General features: G+C 45.8%; 1 protein-coding gene and 1 long non-coding RNA gene across 2 annotated transcripts; one reads left to right on the forward strand and one right to left on the reverse strand.

Annotated features, from left to right (window-relative positions):
• Positions 1 to 7,523: 7,523 nt before the first annotated feature.
• RPS26 (ribosomal protein S26) lies at positions 7,524 to 12,197 on the reverse strand. Its single transcript, XM_083599059.1, has 4 exons — positions 12,057 to 12,197; positions 9,461 to 9,638; positions 8,935 to 9,065; positions 7,524 to 7,621 (listed from the first exon to the last, which is right to left on the reverse strand). Exons 1-4 carry the CDS (start codon positions 12,057 to 12,059, stop codon positions 7,586 to 7,588), a joined length of 348 nt encoding a protein of 115 aa, XP_083455185.1. The 5' UTR covers positions 12,060 to 12,197; the 3' UTR covers positions 7,524 to 7,585.
• On the forward strand, positions 7,928 to 9,028 carry LOC310755744. The gene is made up of 2 exons (XR_014544498.1): positions 7,928 to 8,224; positions 8,817 to 9,028. It is a non-coding gene; the product is annotated as an uncharacterized lncRNA (long non-coding RNA).
• Positions 12,198 to 12,309: the final 112 nt, after the last annotated feature.

Below are 12,309 nucleotides of genomic sequence, written 5' to 3' on the forward strand. Positions count from 1 at the left end.
ATTGCTCAAGCCACTCTGGGTAGCTTCCAACATATATAAAAACACAATAAAACATTAAACATTTAAAAACTTCCCTATACAGGGCTGCCTTCAGATGCCTTCTAAAGGTTGTATAGTTGCTTATCTCCTTGGCTCAGGGGTCGCAAAACTCCATACCCTCCAACATTTCTCTGATGAAAATAGGGATGTCCAGTGCTTTTTTCCTGGGGGTACGCATACCCCTAAACATTTTGTGAATCTTTGTACTTTTGCACATTTACTGTATTTATTTTTCCCGATTTGCACTATAAAATGGTGATTTTATTGAGTCAAAATGAGAGTTCCCCCTAAACATTGTTTTTTGGGGGGGAAGCACTGGGGATGTCCTATGGAAAAGTGGGACATTCTGGGATGAAATCAGAAAATTGGAATGGCTTCTGTAAACCTGGGGCTGTCCCTGGAAAATAGGGACATTTGGAGGGTCTGATACAGTTATCCTGTATTGTCATGATTGTCATATAATCAAGTGGGGGGCTGAGACTGGCAGATATTCCGATAAGGAGAGCTATTACCATGGGGCTTTCTCCATCCCTGACATAGGCCCAAGGCTTGTGGTGCTTGATAAATGGAGCCCGGTCAACTACTACAGAGAGGTGTCTTTCTGGGAGGCCTCGGCAGGCTCTCAAATAAATCAACCATGGGTGGGGAACCTTAAACTGAGCCTGAAGGCCACTTTTTCGTTCGAGGGGCCAGATGCCAGTACTGGGTGAGGCTAGAGGGCAAAGTGGGCTTTGCAACTGTGAGGGGAGAGACTCCATCAGGCAAGGCCTCCTTCCACCTGCCTTGCCCCACCCTCTAGTCTCTGCTTCTCAATTTGTATTGTATTGTTTTATGTACTGTGGCTTGCCATTGTTTTATTGATTACAGTTTAGAAATTATTTATTGTAACTGCTGAGTGGATTTCTGTTTAACTTTTATGTGTTGATATTATTATTTTATACTACTCTAATAATGGTTGAGTATTACTTTTTGATGTAGGTTGCTTATTTTAAAGTTTTATTATCACATTTTTGTACTGCATTAGATTGTTATAAGATGTACATTTTTTTGTTTCTTGTAAACCACCTTGAGTATTGTAAGATAGAAAGACGGTATACAAATAAATAATAATAATAATAATAATAATAATAATAATAATAATAATGGGTGATGGGTGTGTTACCTTTGTACACTAGGCTAGCTTCAACACCCTCACACGTTCCTCTCTTTCCAGGCGTGCAGGAGGCATTAGCAGAATTTTAAGTAACTGTTCCAGACAGGTAAAAATACCCAAGCAGAGTACAGAACAGGGTTGTGGCTCAGGGAAGAGAGGTGAGAGAGGCCTGGGAGGCTCATTTGGGCTTTTAGGCCCAAAGCCTTTCCCCAGGCTCACCTTCTGTATTGTTGTAAACAAAATCTGCCCTTCTTCCCTTATTGGGTATCCAAGAGCCCGTATAGAGTCCTTAAGTGAGTTCCCTATCAGTAGGAGAAAATAACAGAGGCCAACCAAAGAATATTGAGAAGCAAAGCAGCTAGTAAGCCCAATCTTTATTAAAACTGTTGCAACAGGGTGCTCCCCTCACACGCAGGAGGGCGGAGGAGGACCCCCAAACAAATGCCCTTATATAGACATTTTAAATTCCCTGCCCTGGAGCTCAAGACCACCCCTCCATACATCGTACATATATCACAGGTGGGGTGTAACCCAAGACCACCCCCCACAAACATCATACCTACATCACAGAAAAGATGGTCTACAACAGAAATTTGAATGTTGTTGTTTTTCCTGTCTGTCAGGTTATCTGATAATGTCTTATCTGATTGCTTTTCCTCGTAGTCAGCCCATTCCTTTGAGATGGTGATTACCTATTTCCTGAGACAATGGGAAGGTTCCCTCACCCCCTCCCTCCTTGCAGAGAAAACATTTGGTCAGTTTGGGAGTCAAAATGGTTTCAAGGCGGTCTTCCTGTGCTGCTCCAGACATGTGGTCCACATATCTATGTTTGTGCTTGGTTGGTACATTTATGATCATTTATTATATATATAAAAAGGTAAAGGGACCCCGGACCATTAGGTCTAGTCGCGGACGACTCTGGGGTTGCGGTGCTTATCTCGCTTTATTGGCCAAGGGAGCCGGCGTACAGCTTCCGGGTCATGTGGCCAGCATGACTAAGCCGCTTCTGGCGAACCAGAGCAGCGCATGGAAATGCCATTTACCTTCCCGCCGGAGCGGTACCTATTTATCTACTTGCACTTTGACGTGCTTTCGAACTGCTAGGTTGGCAGGAGCAGGGACCGAGCAACGGGTGCTCCCCGCGTCACGGGGATTAAAACCGCCGACCTTCTGATCGGCAAGCCCTAGGCTCTGTGGTTTAACCCACAGCGCTACCTGCGTCCATATATATATATATATATATATATATATATATATATATATATAAAACCTTAAAATTTTTATTACCGTAGACATTTCCCATTTAGGATGATCTGTAAGATGCAGGACCACCAGCCCCTTAATGCCACACGGTGCTTCTCTCTCCCCTCCAAGCATGTAGAATTAAGACTGGATCCACAAACAGGGGAATACTTGTTTCAGGAAAAGCCAGCAAAAGAGTCTGCTGAGCATGAGAGCATCTGTTTCTCTTTTGCATTCTGCCACGGCGTCCTCGTCGGTCGCCCTTTTGCAATAACTTTTGAGTCCCACTGCTGTCTGTGCTGCAAAATTAGAGAGAGAGCCTATGGGAAACAAAAGCAGCCTCTGTTATCTATCCATCCGTTCAGATGGATGCTATTCCAAGTGGAGAGAGAGAGAGCGTGGCAGAGAGAGGAAGGAAGGAAGGAAGGAAGGAAGGAAGGAAGGAAGGAAGGAAAGAAAGAAAGAAATGAGTGATGGGTTATTACTGTTGTGGCATCATCCTCATTCCCTGCCTGGGCCTTTGGTGGCAAAGGATGGCAGGAGCAGCACCACAGCCACCGGCAAGGTCACCCTGTCACAGCGCATGGCATGGAGGGAGAGGATGGCAGAGATTCAGGAGTGGGCGCTGAGAACAATGGTTGCAGTCAGGAGAGGAGTGGGAGGAAATGAGATCAGAGATAAGTGTCAGAAGAAAGCAGAATTCATGGGCACTCGCTGCAAACAGGGCCTCCCAGCCTCAGTTAAAAAACAACTGATGGGGGCCGATGTGCTGAAGGCAGCAGCCCTGGGGCAGGATCTGTCTATTGGCAGCTTCTGAGCCAAGCAGGCCCTATGGAAGGATGGGCCATAGGCCAAGGATACAAGGCACGGAAGGGGCACCAAGTAAGCAGCATTTCCCCCATGCAGCCCTTTTCCTGATTGAATTCCTATTATGCTTCATGCGATTTTCAAAGTTAATTTTTAAAAATGGCAAAACATTATTACCCTTCTGAAGCACAGTATTCCATAATCAACAAAACTCCTTCGGTGTTCAGTCATAGGTGCCAGTGTGGCGCCTTCACTAGAACGTCACAAAAAAGTGAGCGAGCTGTGTGCATGTGCATTGAAGAGGAAGCATGATGCTGGAGCCTAAAGTCTGCAACTTGCAAGTCTTGAAATGAGAGTATACAAGGTGTTGAGGTAATTGGGTTAGTCTCTTGTCTGGTGGAAGGGTGTGAATGTGTGGTCCGCTGAGGTTGTTGGGGCAAAGAAGTCATAATGACTGTTTGCAACGTTACTGAATATATCAAATATAGCAGTTTTTAGAGACCGTAACTCTTTCATTTTAAGCAAGGATATAAATCACCACAGGATCCAATCAGATTTGACCTTTAAGTGCTCTACTACCCAATTTGGACCAGGACATATAGCTGTGACGTGTGATCTCCTCCCACTGTCGCGTAACTCTCTTAAGGCTGGCAAAAGTTGGGAATCCAGAAACAACTGGAAGGTTACAGGTTTATCATCACTAGTTAAAACATCCCACTCCTCTAGCTCTGATCCAAACTGCCCCAACAGAGTTGTTGAGGAAATATACAGGAACCATGCAAGTGACTTTCAACCTGCTTAAAACTTGAGTTCTTAAATGACCAAATCCTACCCCGAGATTAGAACATCTCTCAAGTGCAGCAGAGTTCCTATCCAAGTCAGCTCAAAGTCCTGCCCAAGATGAACCACAGGTGAGAAACTCAACATGGCGGCTACTCTGCCTGCCTTTAGGCATTGCTGGGCTTTAGCCACAAATTTCCCTCCACCCAACTCAGAGGGTGAATAACACAGGAAATAGGTGACACCAAAGAGGAGGGGAAAAGTTACGGTTGATCTACCGGTAATTATGGCCTCAGGTCGTTTCTTGGCCTGTAATATGTTAAGAGTTTGATTATAAACTCTTCATTGTTCACACAATCCCAAAGTGAGAAACACGTAAACATAATAAAACAGTTCATTTAAATATACCTTGACTATTTTGACATCAGAACATCTAATTGTTACCTGGTTACTTCCAATCTCTGCAGGGCCTTATCTCATAGGCTTCAGGAGACCTCTAATCTAATCCTGTCCTCCCTAAACTGTTTGCAATCTTTTTCTAATATCCTCCCCACTATTTCTTCAATCTTCCTCCATGTGTTCTGATGCAAAGCAGTTAGAAAGCCAGAGATATTCTCTGTTTAATAAAAATCATCATCACCGTCTCATATTGTTATGGATTTGGAACGATGCACGTATTAGGTAAGCACCTAGAGCTGCCTTCTGCTGCCACCCTGTGCCTACTAGCAAGAACTACACAGGAGAAATAAAACACCCAAACCAGGAAATTTGCATCTTCTTCATATTCAGATTTGATGACTGCAACAGACTCTATAATGGCTGCTATTGAGCGGATATTACAATTGGTCCAGAATGTGGCTGCCATAATTTTAAGTGGGTCAAACAACTTCTTTGCGTTGTTATGGTCCAAAGGAAGGCAGAGTAATACGTTTGGCACCAGCTTCGCTGCAGGAGTTGCCAGAAGTCAGTGTACAACGCGCCATCCAACAGTAGATGTAGAACGATGTAGGGGGTTGCTAAAAGGGACCAGGCATTTCAAATGTAGTACGTTGGTCCTTGCTCTTTTGCCTTGCCTGCCAGTGCATCCCAGGGCTCCATTCAATGGGCTCATTTTAACCTATAAAGCTGCAAAACAGCCAAGGACCCCAGTACCCGGAACACAGCGATCCCTGTGTGTGCTCGAACCACCAACCTTCTGGTTAACAGCAAGACACACCAACTCATCGTGCCACTGAGGGCTCTACCTGTGGAATCTCCGGAGTATGGGGCCTGTAGTGTATGGGGGTTACTTACTTTTATATAGGGGCAGTTTCTATTGGGCTGCATTCAACAAAGCTCCAGTGGCACATTAAACTTGGATGCATGTAACTGATCTTCCTCTTCATCTCCTGTGTCCTCCAGCCCCTTCTCCCGTCAGTGCCAGGAGGGTGGGAATTAATCTTTTGAACGAGTTATCATAAACCAGGAAGTACATCTGTGTGGCTTGGAGAATGGTTTCTAAACCATCTTAAACACAGTACTACCTTGCAGTACTTTCACCAGTCATAGTGGGAGTTCTGACCTAGAGATCCACATTCTGGTGGTTGTGGATTAAACCAAGGTTCTGCTATGCTCAATGAATGTAGAGAGGGTTAAGGCCAAACACAAGAATTATGACCCAGATTGGATCATTATGTTGTCATGTATATATACAAGCCACATCATAAACAAAGAATGCAACCCTGTGTCCACCCTTATTTTTGCAAGGCAAATTGATCTTCCAAGAGAAACCTTCAATTAGATTCATGATGTAAACAAGAGATGCTGAAATGCAAGGTGCTCCAGACTGCCATGGGCAGGCATGATTCACCTACAGTACATTTGCACTGGGCATTAGTTTGACAAACACCCAATTAGAAGTAGTACTTGCTCTTCCACTTTGTAAAAGAACATCAAAAACTAGCAAAATAATTCATGTCTAGGAAAGCCTTCAAGCTCAATGAAGCTTACTCCCAGGTTTGCAGGTTTGCAGCCTAAATGTTCTTTTCTTTATATTGGGTTGCATGTACTCTTCCTTCTGCTAAAAGGGGCTCCTTCTATTTGCTGAAATAGCTTTGATCAAGGGGAGACTTCTGCTAGACGAAGCGGTAGAGTTGTTGTTTTTCCTGTATTCCTCTTTCCTCTATAGCCTTCAGCATCACCTCACATTCTGTTGGGAAGGATCCCTCAAACCCCCCCCCCCCCGAGCCAGAGCAGCCTTTTAAGGAACTGTCAAAAGAAGGAAAAACCCTGCTTAACTCCAGTGGAGCGTTACATGAGTGGAATTCCACTCAGCCCAAGTATGAATGTGATCAAGTAAACTTTTTGTATTAGAGGTGGGCAAGTTTAAATCCTCCAAAAGCTGTTATAATACAGCTATATCTGAGAAGCATAAAAAAGGAACACCATGTACATGCTTCTCCCAGGCCCTAGCTACTTCCAGAAGTAGTTACTGGTCAGTGTGAGGACACATTAAGAGTTCATTTCCAGTGTGCAGGCCCACACAAGTGGAAACTGAGTAGAAACAAAGCTGGAGGTGCTTTGTGCATCAATTGATCCAATCCACCGCTTGATCTATGAAATCTGAAACTAAAGCATCCACAATACACATCCGGCCCGCCTCTGTTTGAAGATACACCACCACATTAGCCTACCTCTCTGGAGCACAAAGTAACAAGCAGTGGCGTAGCGTGGGTTGTCAGCACCCGGGGCAAGGCAAGTAATTTGCGCCCCCTAACCCGTGGATTTGCGCCCCCTAACCCATGGATTTGCCCTAACCCCAGATGTTGCGCCCGGTGCGGCCCGCCCCCCCTGCACCCCCCACGCTACGCCACTGGTAACAAGTCTCTGCTAGCTTCTATGACAGTGCTTAAAGTGCCTGATGAATACTATCTGCTTACACCCACACCCACCCAGTTCCTTACCTCATACAACCTTTTTCCAATACAGCTGACCACATCTTTGTTGCCCTCCACCAAACCTATTCAGTTTGTTCAGCTCTTGTTAACCATTTTGTGGTTGTGGGCAGATTTGGAAACACAATAAACTGTTCTGAGCTACACACACACAATCACAGAGGCAAGTACACCCCGCCCCACTGCCATGCAGCCACTCTCTTTCCACCCACCAGCAATTAGCTTGAAAAAACGTGTTTTATCTTTTTCTGAACCCTAATTTGCAGGGAGGGAATCTTCCTGGAAACTCCCCAAGGTCACCCACAAATGATGGGGATGGGGGGAACAAGGAATGTTCTCACCAGTGAAAACACGTCACATGGCATTCTTGGCTTCTAAACATTGAACACATTTCCCATTACTTCAGTCCTGCCCACAAACGTGAGGACTACCAATACAAATTGCACTCTACATCTAAACATACAGATTTCTAAGTTCCACAGTCAGTATGCCTAAATAACAGCTAACAACAAGACATCCACCCCTTAAAGTCCAGCCCTTTAAAAACAACACTCTAGACCAATAACGCATAAAGACCAGCTGTAAATTTATTGTGTCAATAGCAGAAACTGGCATCATTCAAACCATCTCTTTACATAGGCTTAGGGGGTGGTCTTGGTGCAGCACCCTGGGAGAGAGAAAAAAAGGTTGTGTTAGGGGACAGTCATTTAATTTTGATAGTTATCTAAATCAAGACAATACTCAATTGCCATCACAAGACCAATTTGATACAGGTGAGTTGCAACAAATGAACAATGCAAGGGAAGCAGTCTGGGGAGCTGGCCTTGCCCTTTTGGCATCATCTTCAACTTTGAGATTAGGCATTTTAATGAATCTTGGCTTATGTGACTATACGTCACCATGTATACAGGTGGCACTGTATAAGTTGCAGTGCAGCTGCCTCCTGGGGCAGACTGTGGCTCTATATCTATAAGGTTCAGCAAGAACCCGGTGATGCAATTATTCCTGCAACATTCTGGTGCCTGTATTCCGTACTATTTCCAACCTCTTCCCCATGTAGCTTTTCACTGGTGTTCAATACAAAGTGTGCAAATCTCTACTGTAAGCCATACACAGGACTTCCTACAAAAAAACTGGGAAAGGATGCCGCTGGTATAAAAGGGTGTAGATCAAGAACCTCAGAAAAAGCACACACACAATAACCCTATGCTTTTTTAGAACAGGGTATCACAGGAAGGAAAGTGCTCAATTTTTATGCTCGGGACATTTCGTTACATAATACAGTGGTGCCCCGCAAGACGAATGCCTCGCTAAACGAAAAACCCGCAAGACGAAAGGGTTTTCCGATTTTTTAGCGGCTTCGCAAGACGAATATCCCTATGGGCTTGCTTCGCAAGACGAAGCAGAGCGCCTCTGGCGCGGGGCAGCAGGCTGCTATCCGCAGCTTGGAGAGCCCTGCGGGGAACTCCTGCAGGGCTCCCCAAGCTGCGAATGTCTGCCCTGCGCGAGGGGCGCTCTGCTTAAGAGCGCCCCTCACGCGGGGCAGCAGGCTGCTATCCGCAGCCTAGACAGCCCTGGGGGAACTCTTCTGAAGGCTGGCAGCGGGAGAAGGGCTTTTCTTCCCACCGCCAGCCTTCAGAAGGCTGTTCTGAAGGCTGGCGGTGGGGAGAAAAGTCCTTCTCCCCCCGCCAGCCTTCAGAAGAGGTCCGGGGACAGACTGTCCCCGGACCTGGTCTGAAGGCGGTCTCCATAGGAACGCATTAATTGATTTTCAATGCATTCCTATGGGAAACCGTGCTTCGCAAGACGAAAAACTCGCAAGAAGAAAAAACTTGCGGAACGAATTAATTTTGTCTTGCGAGGCACCACTGTAATGCAATATCTTAGTGCAAAGGGGCATTTCAATGCTGATGGTGCCTCAGCAGCTAGGAGGTTTTGAAGTGCATAACTTTAAGAACAGCTTTAAGAGAATACACTTACAGCAGGCCTGAACCGGGGTGGAGGAGTACGGTCCTTCCGGGCCTCACGGGAACGGTTCCTCACCACCTTGCTGTGGATGGCACAGCTAACACAATAGTGAAGCTTCACATAGAGTTTGGGCAGCACATATGCTGGAGAGAAAGGAAGAAGCAACAGAGTTAAGTACACAGGCATGCAGCTTTTGCATTATAGAAAGGCAAAATCCAGTTCTTATATAGCACCCATGAAAAGCTTCAGAAGTCTTCCAATGGATGGAGTACTGCTGGTTAAGCTCATTAACGGGCTCTGAATTTTCCAAAGGAAAACCAGCATATAAAATAATATTTTAGAAGAAAAATATTCAGGAGCTTAAAACTTTAACTCATGTTCATTCTGACAGAACAAAGCAGACTAAGCATACAATTAAGAGTCATAATGGGATTTGATTTCTGTTTTTACACAAAGAAATCAGTCTTCATTCCACCCTCCTCAAACTTTATGAATACTGGTAAATCAGAAGTAGCGTACAGAGACATAAGATACTTACAGTCAAACACACTTGCTTCCGAGATATCTCGGACTGCGGCTGCTTCTACTATGTTTCGGATGACAAACTTCTTAATGGCCTTATCCTTGGGGACGCAGCGGGCACAGTTGGTACAGCGAATAGGCTGGACATGTCCCCGGCCCTTCTTGGCACGGCCGTTATTCCTTCTCTTCTTGGTCTGTTTAAAGGGACAGAAATTTATAAATATTAAGGTACTGGAGAACCAACATAGCACTACAGAACACAGGAAAAGCACTGCTCAATACTAAGCAGTATATTCCAAATACCTCTCACTTGGGCATCTCTGGTAAGCATCAGCTCCAGAGATAGACAAGGAAACTTTGCAGCAAATAAAACAGGCATAGGCAAACTCGGCACTCCAGCTGTTTTGGGACTACAATTCCCATCATCCCTGACCACTGGACCTGTTAGCTAGGGATGATGGGAGTTGTAGTCCCAAAACACCTGGAGGGCAGAGTTTGCCTATGTCTGAAATAAAAGCAGAGATCCCTAAAATCACCCAAATTCACACCATAACAAGCAAGTCTGAACGTTCAGTATACCTCTGATAAGCTGTTGATGGTGTCAAACAAAGCTAATGAATTTAAGTACCATAATGTCCTCACCTGTGAGCTTCAACAACACTGGCTTCTGGTTCATTACAATATATGGTGACAGCTACTAGCTTAAATCATGGGCATAGCCAGGAGTGGGGCAGCTAACCTCCCCAATGAATAAAAATAAAAATGGCTTAACTAAAAGCAGAAATAATCAGAATATTTGAAATTTGAATGCTCTCTGAGATCAGTACACACTCCATTCTAAGTGAGGGCCAATGGCACCATGCAGTATTTTTGCTTAAGTTTTAGTTTGTTTGGTTTGTGAAAAAGAAACTTTAAGTAACTAAAAAATAAAATGGGTTTCTTGTTACAGACTGGGATTTAAAGTGATTCCAGTGACACTTTTTTAATGTTTGGTATTCTCCCCCCACCCCCCAGAAACCCAACAAAACTAGGTGACAGAAAGATAAGTAACGTGCTTAACAAATAAAGCAGTTCCCATGTTAAAAAGTGGGTTTAATGGTAATTCCATTCTCAAATCTGGCCAGTGTTTTAGAAATAGTCAGACCTTTGGAATGACCCAGGAGGGCTCTTCCTATGTCTTTTCTTCTAATAACACCAATTGTTCTGATAATACACGACCCTCATTTCTGCCTTCCGAGTTGTTGAAATACTATTGCGCAGAGTTCTACATGTTGCAGCCTTCTCCCAGCTTTCCAGTTACGGCTGAGCAGGTGCATCACAGACACGCCTGTAAAGGTTAGCAATTCCTTGCCCCCCCCCTTTCCACACTACCACTGCCTATTCACATGCAGCAGGGTGACTTGAACTTTCAGTATAATGGCAGAGGCTGAGGTGTTCAAAGAACCAGAGGCGTCATAACACTATTTTTACCAGCGAAATGTGTGTGCACTATGCCCACTGCCACTCACCTCCTAGAGCCACACAAACGCATTTTTTGTGAGTTCTAGTTATTTATGTATATTTACACCCTGCCTTTCATCATGGGACTCCAGGATGCAATTCCCTGGCAGTATCCCATTTAAGTGCAGACCGAACCCAAGGACCTGCTTAGTGTCTGCAATGTGTCTTCAAGTGCATCTTTTGAGCTCTTCCAGGCGCCAGTGACATCTCCCGCCCCCTTTTACATTCTTTAAATCGTGCCTTTTCAGTTCAGTATTAAATCTTTCGGTTTGCAAGCCCAACTCTGAGAGATCTGAACAAGAGGCAGCCGGGGCAGAATGTGAATGTTTTCAAGCACCAATCCTGTCTCTCGCTCCTCATGGAAAGGAGGGGAATCCTCATGTTCCCAGGGGAACATTAATAATAATAATCTATTATTTTCACCCTGCCCATCTAGCTGGGTTTCCCCAGCCGCTCTGGGTGGCTCCCAACAGAATATTAAAAACACGATAAACCCAGAAACTCCCTAGCGAGCACAGGAGCCAACTCCTGGGGGGCTTTTCGGCTCCCCCAATAAAATATTTGAGGGGTACGAGCCTCCCAAGTTGATGGCCATTGATATTCAAAAGATGTGCGTGCATTGCGTCAATGTGATCGATTATTTGGGGCGGGGCTTACCTGCCCCCCACCCCACCCAATATTTTATTCAGGCTGCTCCCCCCTGCAAGCTAGAGGGAGGCGGGCTGCCCTGGAGGCAATCATGTGCACGGAGAACGGGCCCGTCACGAGGCCCAGAGGGGTCCCGAGAGGGAAGCCCGCGCCAAGGGAGCAGGAAAAAGGGGGGAGATGGGCTGTACTAACTGGAGCCCGAAAGGGGGGAGACGGGCTGAACCAATTGGAGCCCAAAAGGTGGGGGGGATACTTGAGGTAGGGCGTGTTTGAGGGCCGAGACGGTGACCCGGAGCCGTTAACTCCAAGCCGTTGAAGGGGAACAGGAATGGCAGCCCCACCACCAAACCCATTCAAATTCCTAGCTATCTCGCTCTTCCCGCTCCCGCCCTCTCAAACTCAGGGCTTCGGCCTCCATTCCCCTTTCTCCGGCCCCGCGGAGCGACACGCGCAACTCTACCCACCATTTCGGCGCTCAAGAAGAGGCGAAAGAGGATCCGGCGGTCGCCCTGCGATCCTTATATAGCTATCCCTCCGCGAGGCGGAAACGCTTCACCTCATTTCCGCCCACGGGGAAAAAAGAGGTTTTCAAAGAACGGGTTAAGGAGGGCGGGGGGAGCTAACCCGCCAGAGTGTGTTTCGTCCTGGGGACAGAGAAAGCAATGTCGGGCTTCCCCTCGCTCAGTCCCGACTCTGGGCCTTTTTAAAAAATGGGAT

This window comes from Podarcis filfolensis, assembly GCF_964270895.1.
Source record: "Podarcis filfolensis genome assembly, chromosome: 2".
Classification (NCBI taxonomy): domain Eukaryota; kingdom Metazoa; phylum Chordata; class Lepidosauria; order Squamata; family Lacertidae; genus Podarcis; species Podarcis filfolensis.

Excerpts from the sequence above, each read along its gene's own strand:
- RPS26 (XM_083599059.1), bottom strand. Across the intron at positions 9,066-9,460 it reads GGAAGCAAGTGTGTTTGACT|CATATGTGCTGCCCAAACTC; the intron begins GTAAGTATCTTA and ends CTTTCTCTCCAG. Across the intron at positions 7,622-8,934 it reads CACCCCGGTTCAGGCCTGCT|GGTGCTGCACCAAGACCACC; the intron begins GTAAGTGTATTC and ends TCTCTCTCCCAG.